Source organism: Aethalodelphis obliquidens, unplaced genomic scaffold (assembly GCF_003676395.1).
Source record: "Aethalodelphis obliquidens isolate GAN/ISIS:26980383/991018 unplaced genomic scaffold, ASM367639v1 scaffold2, whole genome shotgun sequence".
In the NCBI taxonomy this organism is placed as follows: Eukaryota; Metazoa; Chordata; class Mammalia; order Artiodactyla; family Delphinidae; genus Aethalodelphis; species Aethalodelphis obliquidens.
In genome coordinates, this window is record NW_020837946.1 from 42,779,381 (window position 1) to 42,798,175 (window position 18,795).

Here is an 18,795-nt window from a genome sequence, read left to right on the forward strand (position 1 = left end):
ACACACACACACACACACACACACACACACACACACACACACACACACACAACCACTGCTTGTAGCCTTCACCCTCAGGGCTCACAGGACCAGGTTTTACTTTCAAATGCAGCAACCATGCTAGTGTCGCTGTTGGTCTATCTGCTATTTTACCTTCCCCTTTAAATTGTCCTATGTAATTAATTCTGTCAACATTTCAAGAACAAAAGAAAATTCTTCTGGCTACCCTTTCATTTCAGCCACATTTATAATAAACTTGGCATATGGCATCTCAGCACACTACAGAGAAACAGCAGCAACATCTGTAAATTGGGGCCTTCTCATGGCAGTATGTTTCAAATGTTTGACTATGACTCACTGTAAAAAATAAAATTTGCATCACAACCAAGTATGTGTGTTTGAGTGTATATTTACATACACATATGTGCATACATATGTATGAAATAAGTTTCACAAAATCATAAATGTCCTTATCATGTGCAATGTACTGATATACTTTGTTCAATTCTATTCATTACAAAATGTTTTAAAACTGCTGGTCCTAACCCACTAAATGGTTTGCATCACTTAATGGCTGAAGCTTGCAGTTTAAAAAATACTGCCACAGAGCACTTCTTAATATTTTTCTAGTTGTTGATGGCTTTGAGAGGCCAATGAAAGCTATGAACCTTCTTCCCCCAAAAAACACACATATAATATGCACATAAAAGTTTGCATACAGTTGATATACCAGGTTAAAAGCTCCCACCCTAAGCAAAGAAACAACGGCCACTAATGGAAAAAGAGACAGAAAAGGGATAAAAAAGAGAGACAGAGAAGGAAAGAAAGGAGTAAGAAGTGATCAAAATAATTCTAAAAGTATAAAAATGAAGAGTTGTTCAGAATAAGAACCAACAGCTCAGCTCAGTGGGCCCTGAGTGCCTTATTACAGCACTGAGTCAGAACACAGCCTAAGAATCAAGGGCCAAAATGAGACAGACAGTATTCTGTTTTCGACGACAAGGACATATGCAATAAATACATTTTCGAAAGATATCCAACCAAAAACACTTGTTTCAAGTTAAATAGTGAAGCACAGTTTTAATATTTTGTGCATCTCCATTATGCAGTACTGTACACACATTCCTCCACAATGCCAGGTAAAGGAAATGTCAGTACACAACAGAAAAGTCACAAGATTTTCACATCTTTCATATCATAGTTCTTCCCAGGGCAACATTAAGATCTTAAGAAGCCCTAACCCTGAAAGTTTATATTTCAACGAAATTGAAAATAAAATTATAACTAAACCATAAAATACACATAAGGAAATCCTATAATGACTTCTTTTCACCATGATGAGTACTTGGAAGCTTCTCTCCAAATATCAAATTCTTGCAAAATATTTGTAAAGCCCCTGCTCTGTTGAGACTCTAACTAGGCATCCCATCTGCCTATCTACCAGCTTCTTATTTTCCTCAGAATGACTTTTGGCGACTTGTTTACAAATCATCACTGCAGTTTCTTAAAAACTCATCCCCAGAGTTATTAAAGTTCTGATATATAATATACACTGAAGCACCTTTTTACTAAACTCTTCCTAAATCCCCATGAGGTAGAAATGAAGTCTCCATTTCAATGTCCATAACAATGGAGCACAAAGAAGTTAAGTGGTATGACCACATTATCTAACAAAAGTGGAATCAGGACCAGGAGCCAAGAATCTGTTCTCTTTTCATTAGAGCACACAAGCCATGCTGTCAGGCCTGGAAAGCTTTGGCAAAAAGTGGCCAAGAACACCTCATCACAGCAACTTGTGTTGTACAACGCCTTACCCGGGCGTCTTCGCCTTTGTATAATAGAGAGCTACTCTGTTGGGCAGAAGCCTCCCTTTTGACTATCTGCAGAATGCTGAAATCCTTACACCACCAGGAATAAACAAAAAAGAAAGGGGGAGAAAAGATCTTCTAGCTACAGGGAAATTTTTTTATCTCAACAGAAAAGAATTGTTTTTTCAATGTTTATCCCAGCACATCAAGTTGTGCCTACCTCTTGAAGAAATGCAAGACGTTGTGTCACAATCAGCCTTTAACTTCAGAGAAATGAATCAGGAAGGTAGCAATGCAACAGGTAATGTTTATTTAAATACCTCACTTCATGCTAAGTATTTAGTCTAAAATGTCATCAAAAAATATTCAAGAATGTGTTGGAGTTCTCCAAGTCCCAGTCTCCAAGCCATGTTTCTTTCACCTCTAAAGTAATAATAGTTCAAATCCAGGATGGATCAGGACTCAGGTAAAAATAACCCTTCACGTGGCTGCACAACCGCATTGATTTCCTTGACTGAATTTAGGCTACAACCATTTTAACAAGCAAGCAACAAATTTATCGAGAGCCTTCTTTAAGCAAAACATCATCTTAGGCATGGTGAAAATACAGGACACTCCTGTGGCCTGTGCCCCTGGGAGATTATTATAATAGAGCTTAGGAGGTGAGACTTTTATATCATAAAACATAAAATTTAAGGGTTAACCGCCGTAGGCACAAAAACAGATGCAACAGGATTTAAGTGATTCCTAGCTAAATGAGTGCATTAGTCTTTCTTTTCTTACTGCCTAAAGGAGTGCTTTGGGTTTAAACGAAGGAAAGGTCACTGTCAACCGCAGAGGTCCAAGAATGCTCCGGAGAAGTCACAGGATTTGGGTAGGTCTAAAAGGATGGGCAAGATTTGGATAAAGTAACATTCCACCGAAGAGCAGCATATGAGATTCTGGTTTTTAGGTCATAGTTGAACGCTGCCCTTTTTAAAAATTTTTCGCTAGGATAGTTGTATTCTTCAAAATGTATTTTTTTAAAGTATGAATTGCTAGAGACTCAAAGCAGATATCTGTACACCCAGGTTCAACTGTAGCATTGTTCACAACTGCCAAAAGGTAGAAGTAACCCAAGCGCCCACTGACGGATGAATGGGTAAACAAAGTATGCTGTACAGATACAATGGAATATTATTCAGCCTTAAAAAAAAAAGGAAATTCTACACAGGGTATAACATGGATTAAAACATGGATAGCAGCCTAAAGGCCCACCCAACCACATTTCAGACACAGGGGATAAAACAGCTTGCCTCAAGCAAAGACCTCCTGTGAGTAATAGCTTAGAAAGTAAGACTGGAATCAAATTTCAGACAGCCTCAAATGTCAGAGTGAGCAGTCTGAGCTTCAGTCTGAGAGCAGTTTTGAAGTAAAAGTCAGTGTGTGGGGTAAGGGGGGTTAGATGATGAAACTGACTGAACTTGAACCCAAGTCACCCCGACTTAAGTGTTTTTGAGCTCTTTGCTCAGATTCTATGTCATACAGTATGACAGGGCTTCAAATGTATTTGAAATATTGTGTAAACCTTAGCTCCAAGTTATCTAGCAAAGTTTTTCAGTTTTGTGTGAACCTGGGCACATTACTGAACCTCTCCAAATCCCAGTTTCATCATCTGGACAAGGAGGACGATACTGGTTCCTCCTGTCTAATCTGAGGATTAAATGAGATTGTGCGTTAAAGCACGAACCACCTGACACATACAGCAAGCATCTCATAAATGTTACCTACTGTGAGTTTGGCTCTACTGGAATTTTTGGCCACAGTAAATAGCCAAATCACGACTCAAAAGCCTACAATACACGTTAGTATCTCAGCTAAATTCATGGAGGAGTCCTATGATGCTGAAGTCTTACCAAATGCTCTCTGTATACAGGGAATGGATGAGTTATCAGAGGGGCACACGAGGTACGTATGGTCTTAATGAAGCCAGTAGGAAAAGCCTGGGATACTGAGAAAACGGCTATACAAGACAAGCTGGTGGAATCTTCAGAAATGACAACATGCTATTCACTTCACACAGAGGAATTCACCCTCTTCTTGGGTCTCGGGTCCTGGGAATCTGATCACAAGACATCAAGACATTATGGGTCGCAGCATTTTTAATTTAGCCATCTGTAAGATTTCCCAAATTTCCCTGAAGAGGGCTTTTGTCTTAATTGTTTTTTTTTAAAGACACAGTTTGTTCTACCATACGCTCTGGTTGGTTTTTCAGACACAGTTCAAAATTGTGAAAAACTGCCTAAGTGAAAAATTACAAACATAAGGTCAATAACTGATGTAGGCTTCTATCTGGGTCTTAAATCTGAAACAGTGGAATTCAGACATACACCTCACACCCCCATCTAAGAACAGATCTGTGATACATATAACCAATAATGACAGCCTAATTTTCACAGAGGAAGAAACTAAAGGCATTAGAAGGTTTTAAAGACTTGCTCAAGGTCTCACAAGTAGTAGCAGGAACAGTTTAACGCCAAAGCTCTACACCAAGGTCTGTGATGCAAGAATAGAGAAGTATGATTTGTCAGGCTCTGTCAGCTGCTGGGCACAGAGATGTCCTCAAGTTACATCAAGTACTGAAGGTTTTACTGTGATAATCACATACCCAGGAACCCCCCGAGGAACCCATTACTGAGCTACAAGAAAAGCTGGGACCCAAAAGTGAGTATGGATGGCTGTGAGGCCACATTATGGAGCAAAGCAACACAAGTTTGTGAAGACCTCCTTTCCAGTCCCACTAGCAATGTGCTCATCCCCTACTCACATTTCTGCTTCCTCTGGGCCTGCTACTGACTGGTCTTCTCACTTTCTACTCCAAAGCTGGCCTGTGGCAAAGACTCTTAGTCACCGTCTCTGCCTACACACGGCCCACCATGGCCTCACCACATCATGACTCCTGGCGTCTGCTTCTGTTGATATTTTATTTTTTTCAGTATTTCTCAACTCAAAGTTTGAGGAGAGATTCAAGCCCTATTCATCTTTTTATCTATGCTGTGCTAAATCACTGGCCTTAGATCAGGCAAGCTTGTCAGGCATGGTCCCTGTCAGTGTAGTCTGAGACATGCCTTAACTACCATCATATTATAATCCTTTGTTCCTGTGCTGCCAGTCATTTCAGACTATGAATTAAAGAACTATATATGAGTTCTATGCCACGCCGAAATACCGGCTAAAAATATCACTTCGGGCAGCCTTTATTTCAGAGCAGGATAACACAATACTACCTTATCTTCGTTGCTCTGTAAGGAACAAGTATTTTCCAAATATGTATCATTCTCTAGACCTAATAAGAGTCTCTTAACTAAAGGTACAGAGTGGTCCTGTGTTTCAGGTATGCTACCAGCTACAAGTCTTGAAAATAATATTATGTGGCTAATTGAAAGTAGTAATCCAACAAAAGTGAAATCTGTGTAATGAATACCAAAGTAGGAGGGGGTAGGGAAAAAGGGAGGGAGGGGAGAGGCAGGCAGTAGGAGGGGAGAGTCAGGGAAGGGGAGAGAGAGAAAATTCTAATTATAAGAAAAGCTCAGGGTCTGAAATCTTGAAGAAAAGTCATGCTGGGTTTCCAAGTTTTTCAGATGGTCATGTGGTCAGGTACTCCATTCCAACTATATGTCAAGCACCGGGCTAAAATGCCCCTTAGGGGCTTCCCTGGTGGCGCAGTGGTTGAGAGTCCGCCTGCCGATGCAGGGAACACGGGTTCGTGCCCCGGTCCGGGAGGATCCCACGTGCCGCGGAGCGGCTAGGCCCGTGAGCCATGGTCGCTGAGCCTGTGCATCCGGAGCCTGTGCTCCGCAACGGGAGAGACCACGACAGTGAGAGGCCCGCGCTTACCACAAAAAAAATAAATAAATAAATAAAATAAAATGCCCCTTAATCTCCAAAACAACTCAACAAGATAAGCATCATGATACCTCTTTTACAGATGAGAGAACTGACCCTCAATTACTTCAATGGTCACAGTGGTTGTGAGTGACCAAGACACAACCTTGGCCTGTCTGCCAAAGGCCCATGCCTTGCCCAATATGCCACAACACAGTTGGATGCACAAAACAGCCTCTTTTTAGAAATTAGGATTATCATTAATACTTATCTGTACTATAGATCTAAGAGCAGAAAGAGATGTGTGTGTAGAGGGGAGGGGTGAATCAGCCGCATGAATTAGCCACATGGCTCTTGTGGTGAATTGCTTCTTCCTCCTCTACTCTGTGCTCTTTTTTTTTTTTTTTCTGGCTGTGCCCTGCGGCATGCAGGCTTTTAGTTCCCTGACGACGGATCAAATCTGTGCCCCCTGCAGTGGAAGCACGGAGTCTTAACCACTGGACCACCAGGGAGGAAGTCCCTCTACTATGTGCTCTTAAAGGTAAAGGACCCTGTGCGGTTATCAATCACCTGCCATCCAGTGAACAGGATGAAAACCCGTCTCCTCCCAAGATCGTCTCCCACCTTCCAGAGAGGAACACACCATCCTAACGGTTGCTATCACTTTTCTTTGACTAGAGAGCACCTACGACTTTAGAACTGAATGCACTTATTCCCTGTCACACTAGTTCACGTCACTGTACTGCTGAATGCTAACTCAACACGTGGCAGGAATACGGATTATCTCTTCAATTATTTGTCTGGGTTGTTGAGGCTGCCTTGCTCCAAAACCTATACACTCAGTATCATACTCAGTTATGTTGAACAGCAGTTTGTAGGCTGAGAATGCTTCCCTATTAGTGGTATCACTGATGCACATGGTAACTGCGTAAACTTAGCAGGACCATTATTAAGAGCATGAACTACAGAGCCAGACTTCCTGGATATGAATCCCAGCCCCATCACCTACTCGCTGTGTGACCTTGGACAGGTTACTTAGCCTTCTGAGTCTCAGTTTCCTCATATGTAAAATGAAGATAATTGGAAAACCTTCAGTGCATAGGACTCTAGTAAAACTTAAATAAACACGTACATGTAAAGTGCTTAGAATAGCATATTGTACCAATAAGGACTTAATACGTGTTAACTGTCATTGTTTATCATTTTACCAATAAGAAAACACTCTCCTAGGAGTTAAAGTACTTGTTCCAGGTCTCACAGATGGTAAGTAACAGAGCCAGGACTGGAGCTCAGGTCCTTGCTTCCTAGTACCCACCACACTGCCACCAAAAGATGACACTTCTGCAGACCTGAAGTTGGGCCTTAATTTCCTCCAAAGTGAACTTCAAGTACGGCTTCAATCAGAACATTTAAATTAATATATTATAAATATTATTCAAATATATCAAGTACTATATAGTGCCTGCATGAACTCCCTAAGCTTGGCAGATAACAGATAAACTCATGCCATTTTGCAAGTTCTAAGAGGAAGAAATTTTTCAATCACCAAAGGTTTTAAGGGAGCTTGGACAGGTTGAAACCGGCAAGCTTTTACCAAAAATGATTGTTTTGAAAAGTATTACAAAACTGTCCAAGAGACAGACTGTGCTCCAAAACTAGACACAACAGCCTCATGATCTGCTGTTGTTCCCCAGCTCTATCTAGCCCCCTAATGCTGTGACTCCATTCCAAAAACCAAAGCTACACTCTTGAAAACACACACAATTTGTTCTCCATGTTTCCTTAATTGTCTACCTTTTCAACGAGCCGCGCAGGCTGAGTCTGCATTTGGTGAAGCCCTCATACACAGTCAAGTCTAGGCATTTCATTTCACCAGCTCAGGAGTCCGTCTTCCTTCCCCCACTTGGTCTAGGTGGGAGGGGAGGTGGCATTAAAGAAGGTTCTTGTTTCACTCAAATTTGCTGGGCCTGGGTTCTCTGGGTAAAGGCCCATCCACCTAGATGAAGGAGAACCTTCTACTTCCAACTCTAAAACCAAAACAAATTTAATTTTTAATCAAACTTACATAATCTGGAAGATGACCCACCCAACTACCATTACTTCTGGAAATGGGACTGGGGTACTGAGATAAGAAAATTACATTTTTATGTTATGTTTTTTTCCCCAAAGCATTTGTTACTTGTGTAATTTTTTTAAGGCTGAGATAAGAAAATTACATTTTTATGTTATGTATCCCTATGCTATCTCATTTTTTTTTCCCAAAAGCACTTGTTACTTGTGTAATTTTTTTAAGGCTGTTTAAAGGAAATTTTAAAAAGAAAAAAATTTAGAGAACATCTGGGTAGGAATAACACTAAGCTGGGCATATGAACTCCAGCCCTACTCTCTGCCAACAGCCCCGTGAGCTTGGAAAAGGGCCGAGCCCCTAACAAGACTGCAGTCCTGGCTGACACCTTGATGACAGCCTGGTGAGACCCCAAACAGAGGACCCAGCTAAGCCATGCCCGAATGCCTGTCCCACAGAAAGAGTCAGATAATACATGTATGTTATTTTAAGTCACTAAGTTTGGGGCAATCTATTCTGCGGCAAGAGAAAACTAATACACCATTTATACTAAATTCTCAGGAAAAATGTTATCCCCAAAAGGTAGGAATTTTCATGTATACAAATGAAAAGTGGTTTTGACACTTTACATAAACATATAAATGTTAACTAGTATTTTTTTTTATGTTTACCTCATTTATTGTGCTCAGCCAGCACCCTTAAATATAATTTTGTGGCTGACTTGGGCGCATAAAAAATTTACGTATTTTACTTATAATCTCATTGGTTGTTTCTAACAGTATCCAAATTATTTTTTCCTGTGTTTCCACAATATAACTAAGTGTTTATTCTAAAAGAACCTCTAAAGGCTCACAAAACTTACTGAATCTTCAGCTCAGAAGGGCTATTCCTAGCAATACTAGTTGTCCTCTGAGCGTTTCATATAAAATTCTAAGTAGGAAAAGACAGACAGCCCGAAGACCACCTCCAGCCCCGACCAAGGAACTCTTTCCTGCCTGTCCCTGAGTTAAGGCAGATAAGAGAAACAAAGCAGGGACCCTTGGTCTACTCTCTACCTTTTATCCGAGGCTATCAATAAAAGCACCTTCCTTTTCTATTATTAGTCAAATAAATGTTAACTAGTATTATTTTCATTTACTTTCCAATATTTTAAACCAAATATATTGTACTTACATTTGAATATTTTTCATAAGAGTATTGGATCCCATCCTTACGGAGATCCTAATTCTACTACCAACTTCTAAAAATTAAGACAATTTTTACTAGACTTTCAAAGCAGTCACTCTTACATCTACAAGTAGTTTAACCTTAAGATTCTAAAATTGGACTAATTCAGACCTCTATATCTGGATGATCCCCACCTGACAATTCAGATAGAAAACAAACTAAATCTACTTGTTAGTACCAAAAATACTTCCTGTCAGAGAATGGACACCTTGGTTCTTTAGTTTCCAAATTTGCCCTGGGCCTTGTTCTTGCTTAAATTGCAGCTTTCCTGTTCCTGAACAGAACCACAGTCCTGCCCAGTCACCCTAAAAACAGAATCACGTCTGGCTGCGTCTCCTGCATACCAAGTTCACATGAAATCCTGCCACCATCCCATCTGGCTGTGGACGGGGGTGGGGAGGCCAGAAGAAGCTCTGACAAAGGACAGAAAGAATACAGAAGAGCGGCGCTTAGGAATGTCACAACCAGCATTTCCCACCACTGACCCCACAGAGACTGCTGGAGCACGTCCTGCAGCTGGGCCCAGCCTGCACTGCACTCGGCCAGGAGTGAGGAATCAAAGCAAACAGTCTCTGACCCTGTGTGTTACCCCACTGGGCCAACATTCCCTCTATCTGTTCTTACCTGATCCACCTCCATCTCCAATGGAACAGCCTTCCCGCAAGGACCACGTCAACATCTGGAACTGTCTCAGATTTAGAGACTCTGCCCGGCTACAGACAGGGTGTTGAACCAACTCTGGGCTTTTTAAACAAGTGTGTGAACCCAACTCAAAGCAAAGAAGGCATAATCCTGAAGCATGCACTTTACTATCTTTCGTAGAAGTACTGGATCCTATTTTTATGGGGATCCTAATTCTAGTACCAACTTCTAAAAATCAAGACAATTTTTACTAGACTTTCAAAGCAGTCCTCTTACAACTACAAGTAGTCTAACATAAGATCCTAAAATTGGACTAATTCAGACCTCTTATATCTAGATGATCCCCAACCTGACAATTCAGATAGAAAACAAACTACAACTACTTGTCAGCACCAAAAATACTTCTTATTCAAATAAGGGTTGCAAAGAGTAGAGTAGATTAAAACAAAACCATATGATATGCATTACAGAATAGAATAAAACTTTGAATGACTTTGGAAGCAAAGATTTCAACAGTATTTCCCTAAAGTGGACAGACTTCAACTACCCACCCCAGGGCCCTTTTTACTCTTCTTTTTTTTTTTTTTTTTTTTTTTTTTGGCCACACCATGCGGCATACGGGATCTTAGCTCCTTGACCAAGGATTGAACCTGTGCCCCCTGCAATGGAAGCATGGCGTCTTAACCACTGGACCGCCAGGGAAGTCCCTACTCTTCTCTACCATAAGGAGTTCTCCAGGAGAAAAGTCTTGAGAGGCATGCCTTTGGGTGCACCTGAAGCTTAGAATTCCAATCATAAATGCTTCTCATGGAACATATCCTTCAGCATGGTAGCAACACCAATAAAACCACTTCACTATAGAATTCCCTACCAAGCCTGTGACGGGGTTACAGCAGAGGGCCTCATCAGCATCCACTGCCCTTCCCTCTTCCTCACACGCTGACAGAGATATTTAGTAGAGTATTCAACCTACTTACACACAACCCATCTACTTTGGAGAAAACTGACCCTCCGCCAATCCTAGGAGCAGACATCATTTTCTGAAGCCATTCAGCTCATTCTGGTCACCTGGCCACAGTCAGTAGTTTGAGGAGGACGTGTGACTCATTGGCCTACCCAGAGCTTCCGGTTTAGTATGACAGGATCACCAGGGATTCCGCTTCCAGATTCAGCTGGCTGGAGATCCAGAGGATCACTGGGGGTTATAAATACTCTAGAGAGTTGATAACTCTTATCTTGTGAGAACTCTGTGAAGGCAGGGAATATTTCTTACCTCTAGATATGGTGGTGAAAGCGGGGGTGGGGGGGCAGGTTGGAAGAACAGGGTCCCCTGACCTACAGCTGGCTCACACAAGAGGCTGCCAAAGCTCCGGGTACAGCCAGAGTTCTGAAGTCTGAGCCAAGCGTCCCTCTGTTCACAGGCCCCCTCATCAACCACGGCTTCTGAACATACAAATGACTGTTCGGTATGTCTGCATGATGGATCACTCGAGACCATCACACAATTTTATAGGATAAAGTAAAGCTATGAGACTACAACAGAGACTAAATAATAAAAAAATTTTAAAAACTGTACCTTCTCTTCCTGGGAAAGAATTAAAAAACAAAGTGAAATACAAGATAGTAAAATATTGTATGTCATTAACTTGGCCTTTGGCATCAGCTGAACAATTTTCAGCAACCCAAGAAGAAAAGCAAAGCAGGACGCTTATCAGAATAAGGGCCAGAAACAGATCTCCCAAGGGTAGTATATACATCATGTGGGGTTACACAGGGTAAGGTGGGGTAATCAAATTTATCGTACAGTATTTTTTAAAAATTACAAAACCAGGGCTTCCCTGGTGGCGCAGTGGTTGAGAGTCCACCTGCCGATGCAGGGGACACGGGTTCGTGCCCCGGTCCGGGAAGATCCCACATGCCGCGGAGCGGCTGGGCCCGTGAGCCATGGCCGCTGAGCCTGCGCGTCCAGAGCCTGTGCTCCGCAACGGGAGAGGCCACAAGAGTGAGAGGCCCACATACCGCAAAAAAAAAAAAAAAAATTACAAAACCAATACATACTTGACTTAACAAGCCCTAAAATACTGAGGTCTAAAAGAGTAATAACTCTTCCCCGTCCCCATATCCCAACCCACCCCACTAAAGTTAGCATGCCTAAATCCACCCATGCTAAAGTTAGCATGGTACTAAAGTTAGCATGGCTTTCTCTATGTTCATACAAATATACAGACATATGTACACATCCATAAACCCCCATTAAAAAAAATAAGATCATACTACACACATGACCCTATAAGCTGTTTTTTTTTTCTTTTTTGCTTAAAATAGAGAATGCCCAATTCTCCAATATGACGTGTGTTTAAAGTTACAAAATGAAGGCACACATCTCATGGAAATAATAGTCCCAAAGTATCATGGAAAACATTAATTATATGAATATCTGGAAGCAAAAAGCAATTTTCTGCTTTTGTCTCATACCAGAAAGAACATTCCTAAAACAGTCAGAAAATAAAATCATGTAAGGCTGAAACCCAGAGAGTTCGTCTGCTAAAGACTCATGAATGTTAACACTTGACATTTTGTTAAAAAGGAGATTCTTTTATTTTTAGTGGGCACAACAAATCAGGTATTTGAATGCATGTAATGTTCTACTCTCCATCCTATTCTCAATTCAGCTGAAAGTGAACTGTGCCTCTTAGAGCCAGAAAGAAAAATGATCAGCCAACGTCGGTTAGGATATATCTGATGCCTCCTATCTCCATCTCAAAGACCAATGTTTAAAGTCTGTCTTTTATTTGCTATCAGACCACATTTTCAATTAAAGCTGCAGAACCATGATGTTTTCCCACCTGAAAACTGAACTGCTACACTTTGAGGAAAGGTGACACGGGGCCTCACTGCCAAACCAAACAACACCTCTCACCTGCTCTACAGCAATGGCGTTTTATACCTCTTCCATCTGAATCAGCAGTTTACATAACTACACCTCTTAGTTAGTTTGGCAGCCAGTTACCAAATTAATATTCCAAAGCAGTATCCATATATCTCAGGTTACTGTCAACCTCCCCCTACCTCCAACAATCAAATCAAGAAAGACTGAAAGTTCAGTTCCCAGATGGTGACTCCTGTTTCATCAAGAAATTAATTATCCGGGCTTCCCTGGTGGAGCAGTGGTTAAGAATCCGCCTGCCAATGCAGGGGACACGGGTTCGAGCCCTGGTCTGGGAAGATCCCACATGCCACGGAACTAAGCCCGTGCGCCACAGCTACTGAGCCTGCACTCTAGAGCCCGCGGGCCACAACTACTGAGCCCGTGCATCTAGAGCCCGTGCTCTGCAACAAGAGAAGCCATCGCAATGAGAAGCCCATGCACCGCAATGAAGAATAGGCCCCGCTCACCTCAACTAGAGAAAAGCCCGCACGCAGCAACAAAGACCCAGTGCAGCCAAAAATAAAATAAATTTTAAAAAAAAGAATTAATTATCCAAAATTATCCTTGAAACATGATCACCTATCTGGAAAGGAAAGCTATAGGCAACATAAAATACAGCTTCACATATAATTTTTAAAAATATGTTAGTTCTACAAAGTTATAATCAGTTACATTCTCTCGTTTTATTTACTTATGTTTCCTCCTCCTGTCCCCACACTGATAGACAGAAAAACATGAAGCATGGTCCCAATAATCCCATTCATATCTAGACACAGATAGACTACAACATGGGGAGAAAAGAACTCAGAAGCGAGTCAGAAGCTATTAAAACTACTTCCACCCCATCCATCCACTTCCTTCTCAGCTGCTGGTACAGGGAATCTTCATCTCCTTGGTTTAGGTAACATGTCTCTACCTGAACAGATGCAAATTTCTGTGCTTTATGCAAATTCCTGAAAAGCTATATATAAAAGCATTTTTGACTCATGTTTTAAATATATTTAACAAACTTAATAGAGTAACACTATGAAATCCTTTATAAAGAATTTTTACAACATAAAATTTCTATTATTGTATATATTTATATGTTTTCATTTTTGTGTCTGACATGATACTTTTGTATAGCAGGACATGACTATTCCCAAATCTCCAGGGACCAAACACATATTCGTATCTGGTAATTTGCTCCTGTCTCTACTAACTACAAATGTTAAGAAGGTTTATGTCTTTTTTGACGGTTCACTGCCTTGCATCTTAATGAGTAGCTTCTCAAAGGTCAGGCTGCTAATCTTACGAAGGTATCCAAGAAGCCGCCTGTGGATTTCAAACTTCCTCCTGAATACATGTTCCTCCGAGGGCAGAACTAAGTCTTCCACTTGTTTTACAACACCCCCGACATCCAGGGCAACACTCTGCACAGTCAGCCCTCTACAAACACCGTGTGGAAAGCAGACCCACTCGACTCTAATGTGATATTACTCACGTGCCAAATGAGCAAACCCAAAACTCTTCCTGAGGGTATAAACAAATACCTCTGGACTCCAGTAAACAAACAGAAAAAAGAGAGAAGAGTCTAAGGAAGAAAAGCCAGGTCTGTGCCACAAAATGCAAAGTCTAAACCCCCCAGATGACCTCCAGTGCACACTCACATATATCTCATTGTGATCAAACCGTTTCTTGAGGTTGTTGATGACGGTCTCCTCATTGAGAGGTTCTAAAAGAACCATATCTCCAACTCCAATCATATTGTCCAGAAGTGACGTTTTCACCTCCATTTTGGCCATAGTCTCTTGCTGTAAGAAAGAGGGAAAGGGGGACAATATAAATGAGCAAGATAATTTCAGATGGGTTCTTAGCACCAATGGAGAAATGAAACACTGCTAGTTCCAAATGGCCCTCACCTGCCTCATCAATGTCGTAACCCGCCCCCGCCCCTGCCCCCAAAACCTACGTCAGAAGCCTCTGCGGAAGCTGCAGTCACTGCCAAGCTGCTAGAAGCCCCACTTGCCAACCTGCTGCCACAAACAAACCTCCCTCCCAGTCATCAACCCAAGCAAAGTCCATCTACAGAAAGAGCCACTAGGAAGCCAGGGTCACCGTTTTCTTCTGTAGACCATCTCCTCTCCCCTACCAGAAGTTGCAAAGCTCTAGCAAGAGAACCCAACCCACCCCTTTCCACTAGCCCTTGCCTACCAATGTCAGACTTGAACCCACAGGAACCTGCTGCCCGAAGACGGCATCCCCCAGTATTCCATGATGAAATGCAGAATGCCATTTCCCAGGAAATGTTTAAAAAATGATGCTAACATTTACTGAGTACTTTTGTCACACATCAGATGCTGTATCAAGAACTTTCCATGCATTAATTAATTTAATCCTCACAACTCTATGAGGTAGGTTGTTATCATTATCCCCATTTTAAGATAAGGAAGCTCAGGGAGATTAAGAAATCCTGCTTATGGTTAATTAGGAGTGTGTTACATTTTGTGCTAAAAGAACTTAAATCACCACTTATAACACTACATCTATGGGGAGAAATTTCATTCCAGGAGTCAACGCTGACTTATAAAGAAAATGATACACCCCACTTGAAAATCAAAGGTTGCCTATATGATATAACCTGCCAAGAGTGACCTCAATATTCTCAACGCTCATTCCAACAGACACACCGCTAGAACAGCAAAACCGAATTAACATGCAACGAATAGACCAGAAATATTAGTTTCCTTTTAGCCCAACGTGAAAGCCTACCAAGTGGAAAACACAGGCACACTGCAAAGGCAGCACTGAACTCCCACTCTAAAGTGCGCGGTGCCACCCAAGAGCAGAAGGTTAAAGGCCCAAGACTTCAAATCTGATCACTGTCAAGAGTACTATCTGAATTTAGGAGAGTGTGTGTGGTGTGGCGAGGTGTGTGTGTGTGTGTGTTATGCTGCTTTCTCTGATATCATCAGGATGTAGAACTAAATTCATCTGGGCCCTTCCCTCTAAATACTTCCAATGCAGAGGTCAATTTTGTTTAACTTCAGGATACTAACACTAAATAATATTTCAGGATACTAATAAATGTTCACATATATTCATGCCCCTAATACTGAGAGGGGAGTACATTTAATTCTTTCCATGAAGGAGTCACTCAAGCATCCTATATCTTATAAAGGTCAGTCTTCTTGCTTAAGGCTTAGCAATTTAAATAAATGTACTCTATTCTAGTCTAGAACATCTAGTAGGTCTCTTAGAGGCAAAAGAAACTACATTTAGTTGGGCTATTTTAAAGAGAAGTGGGAAAGACCGGGAATTACATAATTCTTTATTATTAATTATTAATGATTTCTATGAATCCAAACACATTCTTTATTTCTGACCCATTAAAAAAAGAATTTTTTTTCAAGTGTGCACTGAAAAGCCAAAAAAATGAAACCAAGAAGCAGCAAGATTCTCTCATAAACGAAAGCAACCAATAAAGAAGTATTTAATATTCAAAAGAAAAACAGGGTTAACTTTTTGTTAATGTCTTTTTAAATTTCATACCAAGTACAGCTGGAATAAATAGCCCCAGGTATCGCTAAAACCCAACAATAGTCGTACCAAGAACGGTTTCACGCACTTTGAACTAGGCCAGATCTTTCAAAATAAACCAGGTGGAGGGAGGGGTACTTGCCACTCTCTAGAGATGCCGCAGAAGCCAGGGAGACAGCTGGGCCCATGCCAAGTCCTTGGAAAGACTTGTACAGGAATAGGAACATGAGTACCCAACCTTTGTCACAATAAATTAACATTTAAATCAAATTTCAAGTTCTCAGACTCGAGAAATGCCAAAAGCACTCTAGCTGCGATGCATTACATACAATTTGGCAGATGAGGGAAGAAGGCTTAGGGATTAAGGGGGAAGTCAACCTGAGAAGAGTTTCAAAAATAACCACGGCAAACCAGCAATTTAAATTAAGCAAAGAGGCAGAATGGGAACTCTTTGCCCTGGGGTAGATTCCTGTATATAATAAAGTCTATTTATGGAAACAGCTGCAGAAAGACGGCAGCTTCGCTGCAGGTAACAGTAATTAAGCAGCCAGTCTTTCTCTGTAATTAAACCTGTTTCACCATTTCTTCAAATACAAGTTTCAAGCAAGAGTATGGGTTCTAATTTTTACACTTCTATCCCAACTTTATAATCTGAAGGGCGGAAGAGAGCAAAACAAATGCTGAGTTACAGGCAGTGGGTAAAAGTGAAAAACTCTGAAAATACAACTTTTGCAAATCAAAATACAGCAATAAAGTAAACCAACTGAAAAGGTGATAGCAACATGCACTTAGTCATGCCAGCACAGTTTTGTTTCCTATCATTTTACTTTTTTAGCATCTAGGCACTTAGGAGGGAGGAAACAGTGACATCCTCCCCCTCATTTTCATTCTCCTGGTGAAACTGGGACACTGAGAAAATGACACAGAGATACTTCCTATCTTCGCACACATGGACTGATTTCCCTTACCACGACTACCATCTCCAGGCCTGGCTGGTTCACTTCGACATCTCAACGAAATTAGTCGGAATATTTCGTTCAGCCAAAAGAAACTGATTTGTTTTTTCTCTGAAAGAGCAACGCTGACTACAGGAACAAATTTCAGAATCACTTGCTAACTCAAGGTTTCCATAAACTATCAGAAGAATTCATATGGGAACGTACATAGAGCACTAAGGATACTTTTTGTTTGACACACAGATGTCCACCTGCACCCTTCCCAAGACCCACTGGGGAAACCACATTGTTCCAGGCAAGTCAATTTTATCCCATGCTTCCGGAATGTAGCGTGTGATCTACACTGAGGCGATCAACACATTTCCACCTCCCAGACACTGTAATTGATTCAGGGCTGGTCATAGAACTGAGCCTGAGGCTTTGGCTTGGAATATGAGGACAAAGGTTCGTTCCATCTACCTCTGGGTGGCATGATTTACAGATGTGATACTTGGAACTTCTGTGACCATGTCTGCTTTCATGAGGGGCCTAGTCTGAGGAGGAAAACAATACAAGGAGGAGGGCAGGGAAAGAAAATAACCTGATAACATCACAAACCTCTGGATCAAATTACACCTGAAGCCCATCCCACAGCTCTCAAGTTGTCGGTCACAGAAGCCAATTAATTCTCTTTATTATTTAAACTGTTTGAGTTGGATTTTCTATTATTTGCCACAGAAAGCATCTTACCCAATAAAAGAAGCTGGCATGAGGAAATGGAGTGTGTCAGTAACACACTAAAGAGCGTGGCCCGGCTGAGCCAAGGACACAGAGTGGAGGCATGAGGACCTACTTACTATCTTAGACTGGCAAGATCACCTTTGATACTTAATAGAGACACAGCTGATTAAACCACGGCCTGTTGTGCCTTATGACATGGACCCGTGCCTGCAACTTTCAAGAATTCGAGGGGGAAAAAAAAAAGATGCCAGAGTATGTGTTGGCTACTTCTTAAGGATCTACAAGAAAAAGACATGCTTGCTGTGAAACTGGTCTGTCTGAAAGCCAGAGAGGAGAACATATGACGCTACTAAGTTGAGTCATTCTGCCTGGGGGCAGGGGACATAGAGGAGAAGTCCTCTATCCCAAGCACCAACTGTTTCATCTCTACAGCCTGAAAAACGGATAGCACTCCCACCATGAAGATGCAGCACAGGGGAGGTATCACCTGCTCTACTGCTTCTTCAGCTTCTTAACTGTTCCCAGGTGGATTCCATTAACCAAGAGCTAAGGCACTCGGCAGAGCAACAAGGCCAGGTCCAATCGCCCAGAGACAAGTTCTCAGACCAAGTTCCAGGTTCAAAACCTGAGGGGTTGGTAGTATATCTGGTTTTAGTTATTAGTCCATGGAAGCAGATAAACCTTGAAAGCCAACAACATTTATAAGGGATCTACACTGCAAAGAAGTACGGCTGACAGTGACTTACAAGTGGCTTGACTCTTTAAGACAATCAACCCCAAGACCTCCAACTCGTAAAACAAAAAACAACTGCTAAAGCATGACAAAGCCATCATCCCCAGTGCTCCACTTAGATGGGGCCACAGAAGACAATGGACAGAGGAGGTTTTCTTGAGAACCTCTGGGGAGGGGGTGGCTCTGTTTTCAGCCATACAGGGAAGAGGTGCATTATGTTGGCTGGGGCATTTTATTTTCGTAAGCCTAAGAATGGAAAGAAAGGCTTATGTGAATGTTGGGCAGCCAAAGGGGGAGCATAGTAAACATTGGTCTTTTATTTTAAAGGGGAC

General features: G+C 41.6%; 1 protein-coding gene across 5 annotated transcripts in view; it reads right to left on the minus strand.

The window, feature by feature from the left end:
* MYO1B (myosin IB) overlaps positions 1 to 18,795 on the minus strand; it is a 183,156-nt gene that overhangs the window by 136,941 nt on the left and 27,420 nt on the right. For 4 of the 5 annotated variants that reach the window (XM_027125466.1, XM_027125472.1, XM_027125477.1 and 1 more), the window contains exon 2: positions 14,185 to 14,328. In XM_027125466.1, the coding sequence (XP_026981267.1) occupies positions 14,185 to 14,319 (135 nt within the window). In that variant the 5' untranslated portion in view covers positions 14,320 to 14,328. Of the gene's footprint in view, positions 1 to 7,466; positions 7,700 to 14,184; positions 14,329 to 18,795 lie in introns of those variants that run through there. The other variant, XM_027125475.1, reaches the window with a different exon arrangement.